At 38.8% G+C, this 14,078-nt stretch overlaps 1 protein-coding gene across 7 annotated transcripts in view; it reads left to right on the top strand.

Moving 5' to 3' along the window:
• Window positions 1-1,539: 1,539 nt before the first annotated feature.
• The window catches only part of LOC103458943 (multidrug resistance-associated protein 4), a 50,088-nt gene continuing 37,549 nt past the window's right edge, over window positions 1,540-14,078 (top strand). For 2 of the 7 annotated variants that reach the window (XM_008400125.2, XM_008400109.2), the window contains exons 1-18: window positions 1,540-1,822; window positions 3,266-3,376; window positions 5,923-6,043; window positions 7,523-7,747; window positions 7,838-7,927; window positions 8,803-8,966; window positions 9,068-9,244; window positions 9,359-9,608; window positions 9,813-9,920; window positions 10,085-10,174; window positions 10,396-10,587; window positions 10,762-10,856; window positions 10,939-11,025; window positions 11,414-11,510; window positions 12,633-12,854; window positions 13,002-13,133; window positions 13,272-13,309; window positions 13,633-13,727. In XM_008400125.2, coding sequence (XP_008398347.1) covers window positions 1,662-1,822; window positions 3,266-3,376; window positions 5,923-6,043; window positions 7,523-7,747; window positions 7,838-7,927; window positions 8,803-8,966; window positions 9,068-9,244; window positions 9,359-9,608; window positions 9,813-9,920; window positions 10,085-10,174; window positions 10,396-10,587; window positions 10,762-10,856; window positions 10,939-11,025; window positions 11,414-11,510; window positions 12,633-12,854; window positions 13,002-13,133; window positions 13,272-13,309; window positions 13,633-13,727 — 2,455 coding nt within the window. In that variant the 5' untranslated portion in view covers window positions 1,540-1,661. Of the gene's footprint in view, window positions 1,823-3,265; window positions 3,377-5,922; window positions 6,044-7,522; window positions 7,748-7,837; window positions 7,928-8,802; window positions 8,967-9,067; window positions 9,245-9,358; window positions 9,609-9,812; window positions 9,921-10,084; window positions 10,175-10,395; window positions 10,588-10,761; window positions 10,857-10,938; window positions 11,026-11,413; window positions 11,511-12,632; window positions 12,855-13,001; window positions 13,134-13,271; window positions 13,310-13,632; window positions 13,728-14,078 lie in introns of those variants that run through there. The other 5 variants (XM_008400100.2, XM_008400093.2, XM_008400118.2 and 2 more) reach the window with 5 other exon arrangements.

Here is a 14,078-nt window from a genome sequence, read left to right as displayed (position 1 = left end):
GAGGTGAGGTTGTTTTTCTTTGCAGATTTCAGAAGCAGTCTTATAGTTTATGAAGTTTTGCATTCTCCGCATTTCCAACATTTCCGAGCTCTTTCTACATTGTGGCATTTACTGACAATTTTGTGCAGGAAACATAAAATGCGTGGACCCCCCTTTGTGCTTCCACGCAATTCTTAATTCAGATATCTAATAAGGTAACTTTGACTAGCCATAATTACATTCAAGATATTTTAAACCATTCCATCAAATTTACACAGGTAAATCTGTAAATATAACCATCAAAAGCCAAATAACAAACTCGTATGGTATTTTAAAACTCAAAATGCACATTTCACTTTACACTGACCCAGAAGAAGAGCTGTTGAATATAGTCATTTCTGACTATATGAATGATCTCTCATTCATTTTGCAACATTTGTCTGTTGGATAATAAATTAAGGAACACAAATCTGAAGAGCCGCTTCTGGTTCTGGTCTGCTCTGCATCCCCAGAACCAGAACCAGACGAGGAGAAGCAGCATTCAGTTTCTATGCACCACAGATTTGGAACAAACTTCCAGAAAACTGTAAAACAGCTGAAACACTGGGTGCCTTTAAATCTCAACTTAAAACTCATCTGTTTAGAGTTGCTTATGGCTAAATTAGGGTTAGAGTGCCGGTTTTGATGTCTTCCATCTTTTTATGTCTTTAATGTTTTTAATTTCTTCTTCTTTCTTTTCGACGTTTTAATGATGTAATGTTTTTTGTTTTTTTATTTTTTTTAAATCTCTCTCTTTCTCACTGATTATTTCTGTTTTTATTTTAATTATGTAAAGCACTTTGAAATGCCTTGCTGCTGAAATGTGCTATACAAATAAAATTTGATTGATTGATTGATTGATTCGGAGCCGAGTGTTCCGAGCCAAAAGAGCTGGTTCTCTAAAAAGAGCCAGAATTCCCAAGCTGCCGTGAGCCCCTCCCACTCCCCCGAGCTCAGACAGGTGGTCACAGGTTATAACCGGATTCAGAAAACCTCACCTGCACACAGAGAAACTCACCTTCAGAAATAAAAATGTGAACTGATCTTAGAGTTTTCGGTTCCCAGACGAAACATAGGCTAAAACAAAAACAAATACGTGAAGACTGATTTATACTGACCTACATTGTTATGGAGAATTTGCTTTCTCTGATATACATTCTGATATATATTTTAATGTTTTTCTGTTTATAGTCGCACAAATTCAAGGAATGACAGGAAGTTTTAACTTTTGATATTACTGTCTTTAAAAAAAGGTACAACCAAGAAATGAATTTTGTGCAAGCAGCAGTTTCTCAGTTTTTTCCCCCAGATGTAGCATTGTTTAATGTTCTGTCCTTGATTAAATAAATTTGAACTGAACAGAACTGAACCCCATTCGGTGTCCACATTGGAAATTAATCACGCATGCGCAAAGCTGCTTCTCGTCAGATTTTCCTACTGTAGCACGGATAGAAAGCTATGTCTATCTCTCGGTGCTATGTGACGTAGCATCGATGTGCGCATGCGCATTTCCACAGGGTAGGACGAATGAATGGGTAGCGCAGATAGTTAGAACACCGGGACACCGGCTGCCAATCTTCTGCTGTAATCCTACCCTGAATGTCACAAGGGCCGAATCTGACGCACAGAAGAGTTCATAACAGATGCTCTCGCTGTGTTTCCACCTCTATATCTCTCTGGGACATAGCCTGCAGAAGCAGCCTGCTGGGTTTGCTTTCACTGTTGGGGCAATGGAACCTCTGAATAAGGAGAAGGAGGATAATCCGTCAGCCACAGCTAATCTTCTCTCCAAGATTTTCTTCTGGTAAGAAAAACTGCCCTTTCCCACTGACAGTGTGGCGTGACCTGAGCTGAACAGAGGGCTTTGCAGGGTGCATGGGCAGTGGACAGTGAAGAGACCCTTTCCTGGATGTGATAACAGGTAGCTGCAGAGCATCATATTAGGGAGAAAGTTATGCTTTTTAGCATTAAAACAATACTCCACTTTAATTCTAGGAGAAACACAAGCTCGAGAAAGGATTTATGTACAAAGTTAACATAAGCCCTTTTATTGGCCTAATTTTAGTTGTGTTGTCAACATTGTTTTATGTATAGATTTCCTTTTATTAAGGATTTTTATATTTCCATTTGCAATAACAATAATCCTAAATTGCATTAAATGATCTGCTTTAACATTTTTGTACAACACCAGCTGTTACTGTTGACGTATTGGTATTGCCAATTGTCTTCAAGTAGGAAATTTTAAAGAAAAAAAAAATGCATTTCCAAATAGTATCTTCTTTAAATGAGTTTTCCGTACCGCTGAAATCAAATATTTACATGCACAGTAAATATTGTGTTTCTCAGTGACTGACATCAACACAGACTAAACCTTTTCTGCTTAGGAATTTTGGCCCATTCCCTTTCTCACACATACCCTTGTATCTCTGCCAACAAACTTTCTCCAGGATAGAGAGGACTTGAACCACTTTACAACTAATTTGGTAGTGTGCCTAAAATCATTGTCCATTTTAAAGATCCGTTGGTGCTCAGGTTGTAACATCCTGGCAGGCATTGCTTTAATATTTTCATATTATGTTCCTGCCTCATGATGCCATCTATTTTGTGAAGTACAGCAGTTGCTCCTACAGCAAAACACTCCAACACACATAATACTGCCACCGCCGTACCTCACAGCTGGGAAAATGTTCTCAGGCTTGCAAGTTTTTGCCTTTTTTTCTGCAAATGTAATGATTTTCATTATAGTCCAATTGTATCCAAGTGGAGGCCTATGATTTTATTCCTGACATGTTTTCTGATTTCTTTAGAATTTTCAATGCCCCATTAGGATGAAGAAGAGTGTTTCAGTGACTGCTTTAAAATACATCCAGATATGCGTTTTCATTTAAGTTGAGTGGTGTGAATTAGCCACTCAGAAGCTTTCAAGGCTTTTACATGATTATCTGGACTTCCCCTGGATTCCTAGGGGCATAATCTTAGCACATGTAAATCTTCTTTTTTTGTCTGCGTTTCTCCCTTCCTCTTTTCTCCACTTCTCTCCCTCATTATTCTGTCTGACAGCGAGATGAAATGTCTGTTTGTGTAGTGAATATACATTTTTTTTATGTCTGTTTGGTTATACTAACTCCTTAGCATAAACAAATTTAACCTTGTCTATGTTTGAGGAACTTTTTTTTGTCTGGTTGTTAGTTTCTTTTACTTATTGTTGTAAAAATAATTAACATGCGGCCATATATTTTATTCTTAGCTGGCTGAACCCCTTATTCAGAGTTGGGTACAAGAGGAGACTGGAAGAGGATGACATGTACAGAGTTCTCCCAGAGGACGCATCTCAGCGACTTGGAGAGGAACTACAACGGTAACACACTCACTTATTTTTGTTAAGTTAGTGTAAAAGTATCTGTAGTCACATACAGATATGGTAGTCGATAATCTTTTAAGGTTATTGAACTAAAAGAGTCAATACAACATATTAAAGACATCTCTAAAGGTAAAATGTATATAAAAAGTACTTTATTTAAATTATGTTTTGAGCAGTTTCAGATTGCGTTGAATAAGGATTCTATAGTAATTTGAATTTGAAAGAAATTTAGTGTGTTTTTTTTGACACAAACTCTGCTTGGGTAGATCCACCACTATTATTCACCATCATAGTGTTATTACCCTGTTCTTCTTGGAACCCTCCAAGATACGGCAGGCAGGCAAGGCATTTTATTTGGTATTTTGATGCTGAAAAAAAAAAAATCAAAATTAAGAACAGAGACGTATCCAATCCAAATCTGGCACTTTACATTGCCACACAGGACCAATTACATAGATGCAAAACATAAAATGACAAATACTTTAAGCACACATATAACTGGCCATGCAATCAAAACTAAAATAAATAAATAAAATGAAGCCAGAATAGCATCTTTTGTCAAAAGTCAACACAAAAGGTGAGTTTTAAGAAATTATTCAAAATCAGTTTGATGTGCTATGGTAAGACAAAAGAGAGATTCAAACATTTTATAACCACTGCAGCCAATGTGCTGTGTTGGTTGCTGACAAACATTTAGGACATTCCTATCTTTATTCCCTTCTCTTTATCAGACTTTTTCAAGACTTTCTCAAGTGTAGAAATCCTCCACAGTTCTCTATTTCTATAATATCCTCGCTGTGTCTGTGCTCTGGTTGACTGACCCACACAAAATGTAACTAATAACCATATCAGATTTAGATCCCTGAGGCCCTCTGGAAACCAATGCAACATTAGGTTTTAGGACAGTATAGGAGTTTGAGTTCAAATTTTACTGTTGGCTGTTAATAGAAGAGGGTATATTCTCAGGTTAAATGAACTTTATTTTCCATTGCGAAAGCTCAAGTGTCATAGCAAAACAGAGACCATTTTCTCCTCCAACTGCCTGACATCTTAAGCCTGCACCTCTTCCACATACGGCAGAGGCAGCTTTCTGTGAGGAAGTGTGGCCTCAGAGGGAACATTGTGCTTGGAGAAGAGCCCACCTATATTTAGACTGTACTTTTCAAACTCGTACATGGGGGAAAGCATCTTTCCTACTGCTATCATAATAACTCTTGTGTTAGCCAAGGATATGTTTGAATTTAGAGGTTGCGTTAGTCAGATTTTTTGCATTGGAACAAAACTGAAATAGGATGCTGTAAACTTGGTGCATTCTGTGGTATCACAACTACAAACCTCAGTGGATTTTATTGGAATTAGAAAAGTTTGGTAACACTTTATTTGAAGGGGTGTCCATAAGACTGACATGACACTGCCATAAACATGACATAACACCTGTCATGAACATAAATGAGTCTTTATGAATGTTTATGACAGTTGTCATGAAGTGTCATGCGGTTATTAACGACACTTTTAATGCAAAGTTGCTCTAAAAGTTGCATTAAAAGTTCATTAAAAATGCCAACTTTGCATTAAATTGTCATTATTTACAAAATCATCCAAAGTTTTGTTAGTGAACATCAATGAGCAATAAACATCATAAAGACCGAGCTACACACCAGGTCAGGGAGACGGTTGTGGAGAAGTTTAAAGTAGCGTAAGGTTGGGAAAACAACACGTCTAGCTTTACTATACCTAAAAGGAATATAAAATTTAAATCAGTTTGTCACAAACAATGTGGTTTGCACAGCAAACTCTCTGAGCACTAAAGACCAAAATTAACCTCTTGCCAAAATGTTAGTTTAAAATCACCCTGAACTCACCACAAAATGGCAGAGAAAAAAAAAATGCATTTCTTCAGGAGAAACAAGGAAGTTTGCCAGAGCTGATGGGACTGTGACTTGAAATAAATACAGGATTTACATACATTTTGAACAAAATACCTTGAACTTTGTTGTTGTAATGTGGTAAAATATGAAAAATGTGTAGGTGGTATGTTCTCAAAATCCCATTGTTGTTTCTTTCTGTGGATTCATGGGTACGTCAATGTTAATTCAGTTTACTCATTCAGTGCTGAGGCACATGACAAAACAAATACATCAAGTTTATATTCACCACTATATATTCAGTTCAGTCGAATCATATAAATAAATTAAGCTCCAATTCAATCTAAGTTTTACTTTGCTGTTTAGAGACCAAACTCAGTACATTATAGGCAGCCAAGTATAAGACTTTTTAGTCAGAGACAGATTATGTGATTCTTGTTAAATATAGGCACATAAGGTCGTTTTGCTATTGATGGTAATAGATTTGTAATTTTGCACATAGTGTAGATTGCTACTTCTGGAGTGTTTTAGATTGTTTACACAGAGCTAAGAGATCAGAATTGAATTTAGTACCCCTGTAAGTGCACAGTTTAGAAAATGAAACTAAATTAAGATTTTTTTAGACATCATAAACACAAACAAATCTCGATAATGATTTTTTTGTTTTTCTTTTTTAAGGTTTTGGAATCAAGAAGTTGAGCAGGCCGTAAAAGATCTGCGACCACCCAGACTTGCCAGAGCTCTCATCCACTGTTACTGGAAACCATACTCATTAATTGGGATGTACATCTTTATAGAGGTAGAAAGACCTCATATGCCCTGAATACTTCCACATTATATATCTTTGATCTAAACCACTTCATTGTAGTTCTGACTGCACGTTTAGAGTAACTGCCTTGGTGGAAGGTGAACTTCGCCCTTATCAAAGTTTTTGCTTTGCAATAGCCATAGAGCTCTTTGCACGTCAGCTTCTGTGTTCGGGGAAAAGCGGCTCGGTCGTTTCCGGTCTATTGAGAATGGTATTTAACACTAGGTGCTTGCAAGGCTTGGCAAAGGTAACAATTAATGATGAACATCGATCCGAAGCCCCAACAAGTAAGCTGGAGAAAGGTTTTAAGATGTACGCCTCGTTAAACATTCACGGATACGAAGGTGAGTTTTTCTCACCTTTTATTCTCAGACATTTTTCTTGTAAAAATGTGCTATTTAAGTATCTAAACATTTTAATCCATTCTAACGAACAATGTTTTTATCTTATTTTGGACTTAATTTCAAGTATTTTATGTGTTTATTGTCGTTAGTGTGAAACAGAGGGAGGTTACAGTTCGGACTTTTTGCTTCCGAGGCATGAGGAAGTTCAACAAGCCCCATAGCCTAACAGTATGGCAGCTCTGGTGTCAGAGTTCGAGTTCAGCTGGCTGTTCAAGTTCAAAGTTGTTGCTTTTAGAAAAATATGACCGTGTTCTTTAAGGTCTCCGTGTTATTTCGTTTTGTTACTTTTGCATGCTTCTTGTGAAGAGGTCAAATAGGACGGTGTTTACAGCAATGTAAAGGCGGATCAGTTGCTCGGCTGGCTGGCTCTGGTCTGCTTACTCGTTCCCATATACTCTTTCTTTCGGGCTGAATACAGAAGTGATTCCATGGAAATAACACAGGAACGGCTCCTTTATTTACCATCCGTCTCCCCCGGTAGTTTTAGGCTGAAGAAGCTGATCCGGAGTGAAGTAAAGGCTGCAAACTTTGCTGTGTTAGCTTTAACTGGTAGCGGCGAATATTTACAAGCCACCGTCTTCTTAATTCAGTATCGCTTGGAAATCCATGAAAATTTAAAAACCCATTATGTTTGGAAGTCAACAATGCTTTATTTGTGTTTGAAATACGACTTTGTCTTTTGTAGCTGTCATGCTAACTCAAAGGAGACACCAGAAAGCCGCATTTCGCTCATGCGGATGTGACGTCAGCGCCGTACGTGCAAAGAACCTGATGGCTCCATCCAAATCCTCAGCTTTCCAGTCATTGCTGAAGGAAACCATCCCCTCAGCGTTCATGGTGATGGCACTGCCATCACAATGTTTCACCATGAGGATTATATGTTGATTCATTTGCCTTCCACTTTACAGTAATGAACTACTTTCTGGTGGTCTACAACATAAAATCATTTGAAAGTACATATATTTCTGTGCTGAAAATGTGAAAAAAGTTTAAGGAACAGATACCTTTTCAAGACACGCTGTTTAAACAAGCATTTCTTTTGTTTTACTATTGTTTTGTCTATTAGGAATTTATCAAAGTCATTCAGCCAGTGCTACTCGGGAAGCTAATCGAGTTCTTTGAGAGCTACGACACTGCTGAGCCAGCTTCGGTCTCTGAAGCTTACAGCTGTGCTGCAGGCATTTCATTGGCCACCATAGGCCTAGCTCTGCTTCATCATGTGTACTTCTACCAAGTCCAGCGGGCTGGCATGAAGATTCGTGTGGCCATGTGCCACATGATCTATCGGAAGGTCAGTCGTCGTGTTGCTCCACAGGAGAAATGTTTCCTTCTGTGCTGAGTTTATTCTGTAGACTTGATTTGATACTTTTGCTCTGCAAAGGCTCTTTGTCTCAGCAGCTCAGCAATGGCTGAAACAACCTCAGGGCAGATTGTGAATCTCTTATCCAACGATGTCAACAAATTTGATGAGGTAACTCGACATTCTATACCTAAATATAGTTAGATTAAATCACAAGATTATATGTTTTAATTTGATTTCTTCAAAAATCATGAGACATTTAGAGAAATTGTTCTATATACAGATGCACATACATTTGTTGCCACCTTCTCAAAAAAAAAAAAAGATAATTTTTCTTTGAGCTAACTTGAAATGGACAAAAATTAAAGATAAAAGTTAAATATTTTGTGTACTGAAAATGGCTTCTATAAAAAAAATATTTCTTATTATTTTGTGACAGCATGTTTGGTAGCTTCCATAACCAACATGCTCTGTTATTTGCATATGCAAACCAGTAGTTCGTCCCCTTCTTTCAGGACAAATTGCTAGAGCTATCTCAAGTTCATAGACAGTTGTTACTTCACTGCAGTTTTTACATCTGTCCAATGGTTATCAGTAAGATGAAGGTCTGTGTTGGTGGAGGGCCATTCAAAATTGTCTAATGTTTATTTCTCTGTAATTTCTGCTGTGCATTCAGCTGCATATTTTGGATCATTATCCAAGATCTGCAACTGAAGTTGAGTTCTCTGACACTGGGCAGCATTTTTCTCCGAAGGGTGACTCGGTCGACTCATGACTTCATGATCGCTGCAAAGATTGATGATTCACAGCACCAGATGCAATAAGGCTCCTGTGAAAGGAAACCAAACACCTTCCATGTTTTACAGTGGATATATTGTTCTTTTCTTTGAAAACTTGGGCTTTTTCTTCTGTACACTTAGAGCTGATGTAGCTGCTCTTAAAAACATTCTTCAGAAATGTTTCTAAGTGCTACAAAGTACGCAAGTATACATTAGAAAATATTTTTGTTTATGTAGTATATCAGCCTCMTTTCAATCTCTCTTCAGGTTACCTTATACTTGCACTTCTTATGGCTCGGTCCTCTTCAAGCAGTGTCCGTGATTTTACTGTTGCTGTATGTTATCGGACCATCGTGTCTTGCTGGAATGGTGATCCTCTTCATTCTGATGCCTGTACAGACCCTGTTTGGACGTTTGTTCTCCAGGCTGAGGTTTATTTTGGATCAGTTGCACCTTGGTTTGCTAGGTCTATAAAAGACCTTGCCTTGTGTTGCACTCCCTCCATTTCTGCAATTTGTGTCTTTCTTTTCAGGGCTGAAACAGCAGCGCTAACAGACGAGCGAATCTGCACAATGAGTGAAGTTATTTCTGGGATCAGAGTTATAAAGATGTACGGGTGGGAGAAGCCTTTTGGCGCACTCGTGGATGAAGTCAGACGGTGCAGTAGAGTTTGTTTTTCCACTCAATTTTCTTCATGGTTTCTTATGATGCAAGTTTCTAGTCTGCAGCAGAGCAGCATCACATTTAATCATGCCCTTTAGTGAGATCTGTTCTAATTTTTTTCAAAGCAGTATGTCATGCCATTATTTTTCATTTGTTACAGAATGGAAATCTCCAAGATCATGCAAAGCTCTTACCTTCGTGGCCTGAACATGGCGTCCTTTTTTGTTTCGAGCAAGATCGTCATCTTTTTCACCGTCTGCGCTTATGTGCTCACAGGAAACAGGCTGTCGGCCAGCAAACTGTTCATGGCCGTTTCCCTCTATGGGGCAGTCAGACTTACCATCACGCTCTTTTTCCCCTTCGCCATAGAAAAGGTCTCGGAGTCTCTCATCAGCATCCAGAGGATACAAGTAAGGGCAAAAAGTCATTGCTCCTCACAGAAACTTTATTTTTCTCTTTTTACAGAGTCAAGCAAATGTCTTGAATAAAAGAGACTGAAAAATGCTAGCAGCAATTTCCACGAGATCTCACAGAAACTAGGTTCAATTGTGCATTTCATCTGTTACATCGCTACAGATTTAATTGAAAAACTGCAATTTATCTTTTTCCTTAAGAAATTTCTTCTGCTAAATGAAGTTGCACCTCAGCATCTGGGAATGCCTTTGGCAGACCGGAGGGACTGCATGGTAAAAATACAAGATCTGAAATGCTACTGGGATAAGGTGAGAAACACAAGGAGGAACTACACTCTCCTTTCTTTTCTTGGGCATGTGACTCAAATGTCTTTTTTAAATTTTTTATTTATTTTGGTTTTAATCCTACCTGCTTTCAGCTCATTTATTGCTTAGGTTATGGAGTTTTCATTTTATTTGCTCCTTTATTGCAGAATCTCGAAGCACCAACTTTACAGAATGTGAGTTTCACAGTGAAACCTGAGCAGCTGCTGGCGATTATTGGGCCCGTCGGAGCTGGAAAGGTCAGGTCTGTTCAGTTTTTACAGTTTCAGTCTTATTTTTAACCCTTGAAATAATTTAACATTAATTAAAAATGTTTACACTGAAAAATGTTTGGTGTCTTAATTGCCTCCAAACTCACATCTTTCCCTTGGTAAAAAAAAAAAAAAAGCAAATAATTTCAGGGGTCTCTCTTGGCGGGTGTCAGCCTTGTCATTTCAATCTCTATTTTTATTCATGTCAGTCCTCACTCTTGAATGCCATACTGGGAGAACTGAGTCAGGAAACTGGTGTGGTCAAAGTCAAAGGAGAGGTGACCTACACATCCCAGCAGCCGTGGATTTTACCTGGCACGGTCCGCAGCAACATTTTGTTTGGCAATGAGTTCAACCCCAAGAAGTACGATCGAGTTCTGAGAGCCTGCGCCCTCAAGCGAGTGAGGATGAACCTTGAAGTTCCTTATTGTTACACGTTTGAATGTGTTATGCTCCCATAAACGACTTGGTTTCATTTGTTGTCTTATTCTGAATCTCGCATAGTGAGTCTCAGTAAGTATGAGCTAGATTTTAAGTCATCCCTACCTAAAGTTGCTTCTTCCCTCCTGTCTCAGGACATGGATCTTTTGCCTGGTGGTGACTTAGTCATGGTTGGGGACAGAGGGGTCAACCTCAGTGGAGGACAGAAGGCAAGAGTCAGCCTAGCCAGGTGTGCTGAATATTTTTAAAGTAGTCACTCTCACCTGTACCAATGAAGAAGGTAAACAACCTTCATTTTTGTGGGCTTTCAGAGCGGTGTATCATGATGCAGATGTCTACTTGCTTGATGACCCTCTTAGTGCAGTGGATGCTGAAGTGGGCCGGCACCTTTTCGAGGAGTGAGTCTGATTATCAACATCTTACACTTATGATTTAAAAAAAGAATGCGCCCTTTTAATTATAGAGATTTATGTTTCAGTACTTAAGAAAACAAGCTGCTCTTCACGACGGTTCTTAATTTTAGTCCAGTAGTAACCAAACAAATTTTTCTCTGTCATTCTTTAACAAAAAACAAGCCAAAATGGAAAATCCATGTATAAATAATTAAGCACGCTACATTATTAGCACACKCCATCTTAATAGGACCTTTAGCAACAATAACTCTCAGTTGTTGATTTTTGTGTGACTTTATTAGTCTCTTGATTTCTTTAGAGAGATTTTTGATCACTCTGTTAGAATTTTTAAGGGTTATTATTTTTTTTTCTCCTACACATAATCTCCGTTCAGGTGCATTTGTGGACTCCTGAGGAAGAAACCGCGTATTCTTGTAACTCATCAGCTGCAGTATCTAAAGGCTGCAGATCAGATTGTGGTCTTAAAGGAGGTCTGTGCTTTGTGTCTCTGCCATCACTGAACAATGTAAGGTATTTGGGGGGAACTTTAAGCTTTGGAAATATCTATGGTCACAAACTTGTACAGTTATGCTAAGTACTGCAATACCATCAAACAATTGTATTCTAACTTAAAGCTAACATACCATGAGAATCACATAGAGCAGGCGTCCCCAAACTTTTTCCTGTGAGGGCCATATAACTTTTTCCCTCTCTGGTGGGGGCCGGAGTCAGTTTGTAACAGAAAAAGTGTGACGTTTGCAGGAGTGCCTAAATGTAAAAATGTATTGTTTTCCAGAAAGCACTATCAAATAACCCTCTCTGGGTTCTTCACAGAAAAAATCCAGGAAATAACACTATTTATCAAATAAATACCGTATTTTCCRGACTATCAGCCGCACCGGACTATATGCCAAGTTTAGATTTAACTGACCTGATTACGATAGTTTCCGAACAGTAACTGTAACAGTAAAAGTGATGATCCTTCGTGTTGCATGTGCTAAATGAAAATAGACGCTTTCTTCTTTAGATTTCAACGGCAGCTCGCATCCATTATTGTTCCACTACTGCCATCTACTGGATCCTAATATCTATACCTCAAATTCTCATAATGATCCCAGTATTATTTAAAAAAAACKRAAAAWYHTHVTTTTYCCCCTCMATGCTATTTAACTGATCAACAACATTCTCAAATTTCAGTTCCCTATTAAAACCTAATTCCGTTTTAATGGGCGCTTTCTTCTTTTATTTCCAATTTTGATTTCCAATGATTCACTTCCTGCTAAAGAGCCCCCTGGTGGTTGAAGAAAAATCCACATATAAACCACAGGGTTCATAGCTTAGGAAAAAAGTAGCGGCTTATAGTCTGGAAAATACGGTATATGAAAAAAATCTAAATGCTCTCTGGTGTTGTTCAGGGGGCCRGACCAAATGTGGAGGCGGGACGGATCCGGCCCGCGGGCCGTAGTTTGGGGACCACTGCCATAGAGGCTCAAACCTAAATCACTTCATGCCCTGTCAGATTACTGAGATTTTTAGTCTTTTGGCTCATTAGTAGTCCAACATTAACTTAATCCACAAATACTCTATCTTTTGTTCTTTTTTTTGTTTTTCAGGGCCAGATGGTTGCAAAAGGGACCTACAGTGAGCTGCAATGCTCTGGCATAGACTTCACCTCCCTTCTCAAGGAAGACCAGGATGAGGAGAGGCAGGACATGACCCCACTGCCTGGAACTGGCTCTTCCTTCCACTACACCCTCTCTGACAACTCCTCCATGTCGTCCCTTTCCTCCTCTCGTTACTCTCTGGTCGACGGAGGAGGAGATCCCCTGACTTTGGTGAAGCATAACTCTCTGCTCTGCTGTGCATTGTTTTAGCCACAAGAGAGCAGCAGATCCTCACATTTTCCTTCCTCTCTGCGTGGGCCTGTTTTTAGATGGGTTGTTTTAGATGAATGCTGCTTAAACTATGGTTTCCATGTGTAGGCAGTGCAGCCGATAGAGGAGGAAAGTCGCGTGGAAGGAAATGTCGGCCTGAGCATGTATGTGAAATATTTCCTGGCAGGCGCCAACCTCCTGGTCCTCTTGCTTCTCATTTTACTCAATGGATTTGCTCACGTGAGTTTCTCTTCAATCAGTTAATTGTTTTCTTTGATCAAATTTGTATTTTGCAAAAAATTWATTATTGCGTCAAATTTTTTCTACATGTATATGGTTTTTATGTTCAATCATTTTTTTATTGTGTGTTATGTTTAGATTACATTTGTTCTTCAGGACTGGTGGCTTGCACACTGGTGAGATTTTTATTTCTTTTCACATTTTGAAAAACAAAACAAAAAAAAACATGAATGCTTGCAAGAATTTGAATGGATGGTTTCGTAAGTCAGTCAAATTTTCTCTGACTGGAAGTGGTTGAGGATCTCGTAGAAAACGCCTGAACAAAACTGTTTTACTTGACTTTGCCTGTCGCTTACTGAAACCAACCTTGAGCTTCACAATATAAATGTGTTGTGTTTGGTGCCCTGATGCTGTGTTGTTGTTTTTTTTCTCCCACTATCTTTGTTGTGTTCATTTTTTGTTGTTGTGAATTTCTTGGCTTTTGGCGGCTGACTCGCAGGGCCTCTGAACAGAAGTACAYCRGTGTGACTGAGCACCTCAATGGCAGCTTCCCTCAGCATCTGGACCTTGACCTGTACCTAGGCATTTACGCAGGTGAAGCTCGCTGAGCTCTCATTGCTCTTTGTGTATTTTGAATGCTGCAGTCRTTCACTGAGCAGATCCACAGTTCTTTGGCTGTGGCCCAGGGCCTTCAAGGCCCAATGTATGTTTACATGGGTCTCAGCTGTACAGTGAGATAGGGGGGCTTTTCTTTCCTTTCTGCTCCTCTATTCCCSCAGTTATCTTCTTGTTTCTCTCAGCCTCTTCATTTTTTTTTTAGGTTTTGTGCTCTCAGCAGTAAAACGTAGAAAATGCGTAACAGATAAAAAAGATACCTGTATGATTCATAAATAAATAGATATTGCTTTGGAAAAGGTGCATAGATAGGATTGTTCTGCATTGATA

Source organism: Poecilia reticulata, linkage group LG2, assembly GCF_000633615.1.
Source record: "Poecilia reticulata strain Guanapo linkage group LG2, Guppy_female_1.0+MT, whole genome shotgun sequence".
NCBI classification, from domain to species: domain Eukaryota; kingdom Metazoa; phylum Chordata; class Actinopteri; order Cyprinodontiformes; family Poeciliidae; genus Poecilia; species Poecilia reticulata.
The sequence above is the reverse complement of the archived record's forward strand: the minus strand, read 5'-3'. Positions and strand labels throughout refer to the sequence as shown.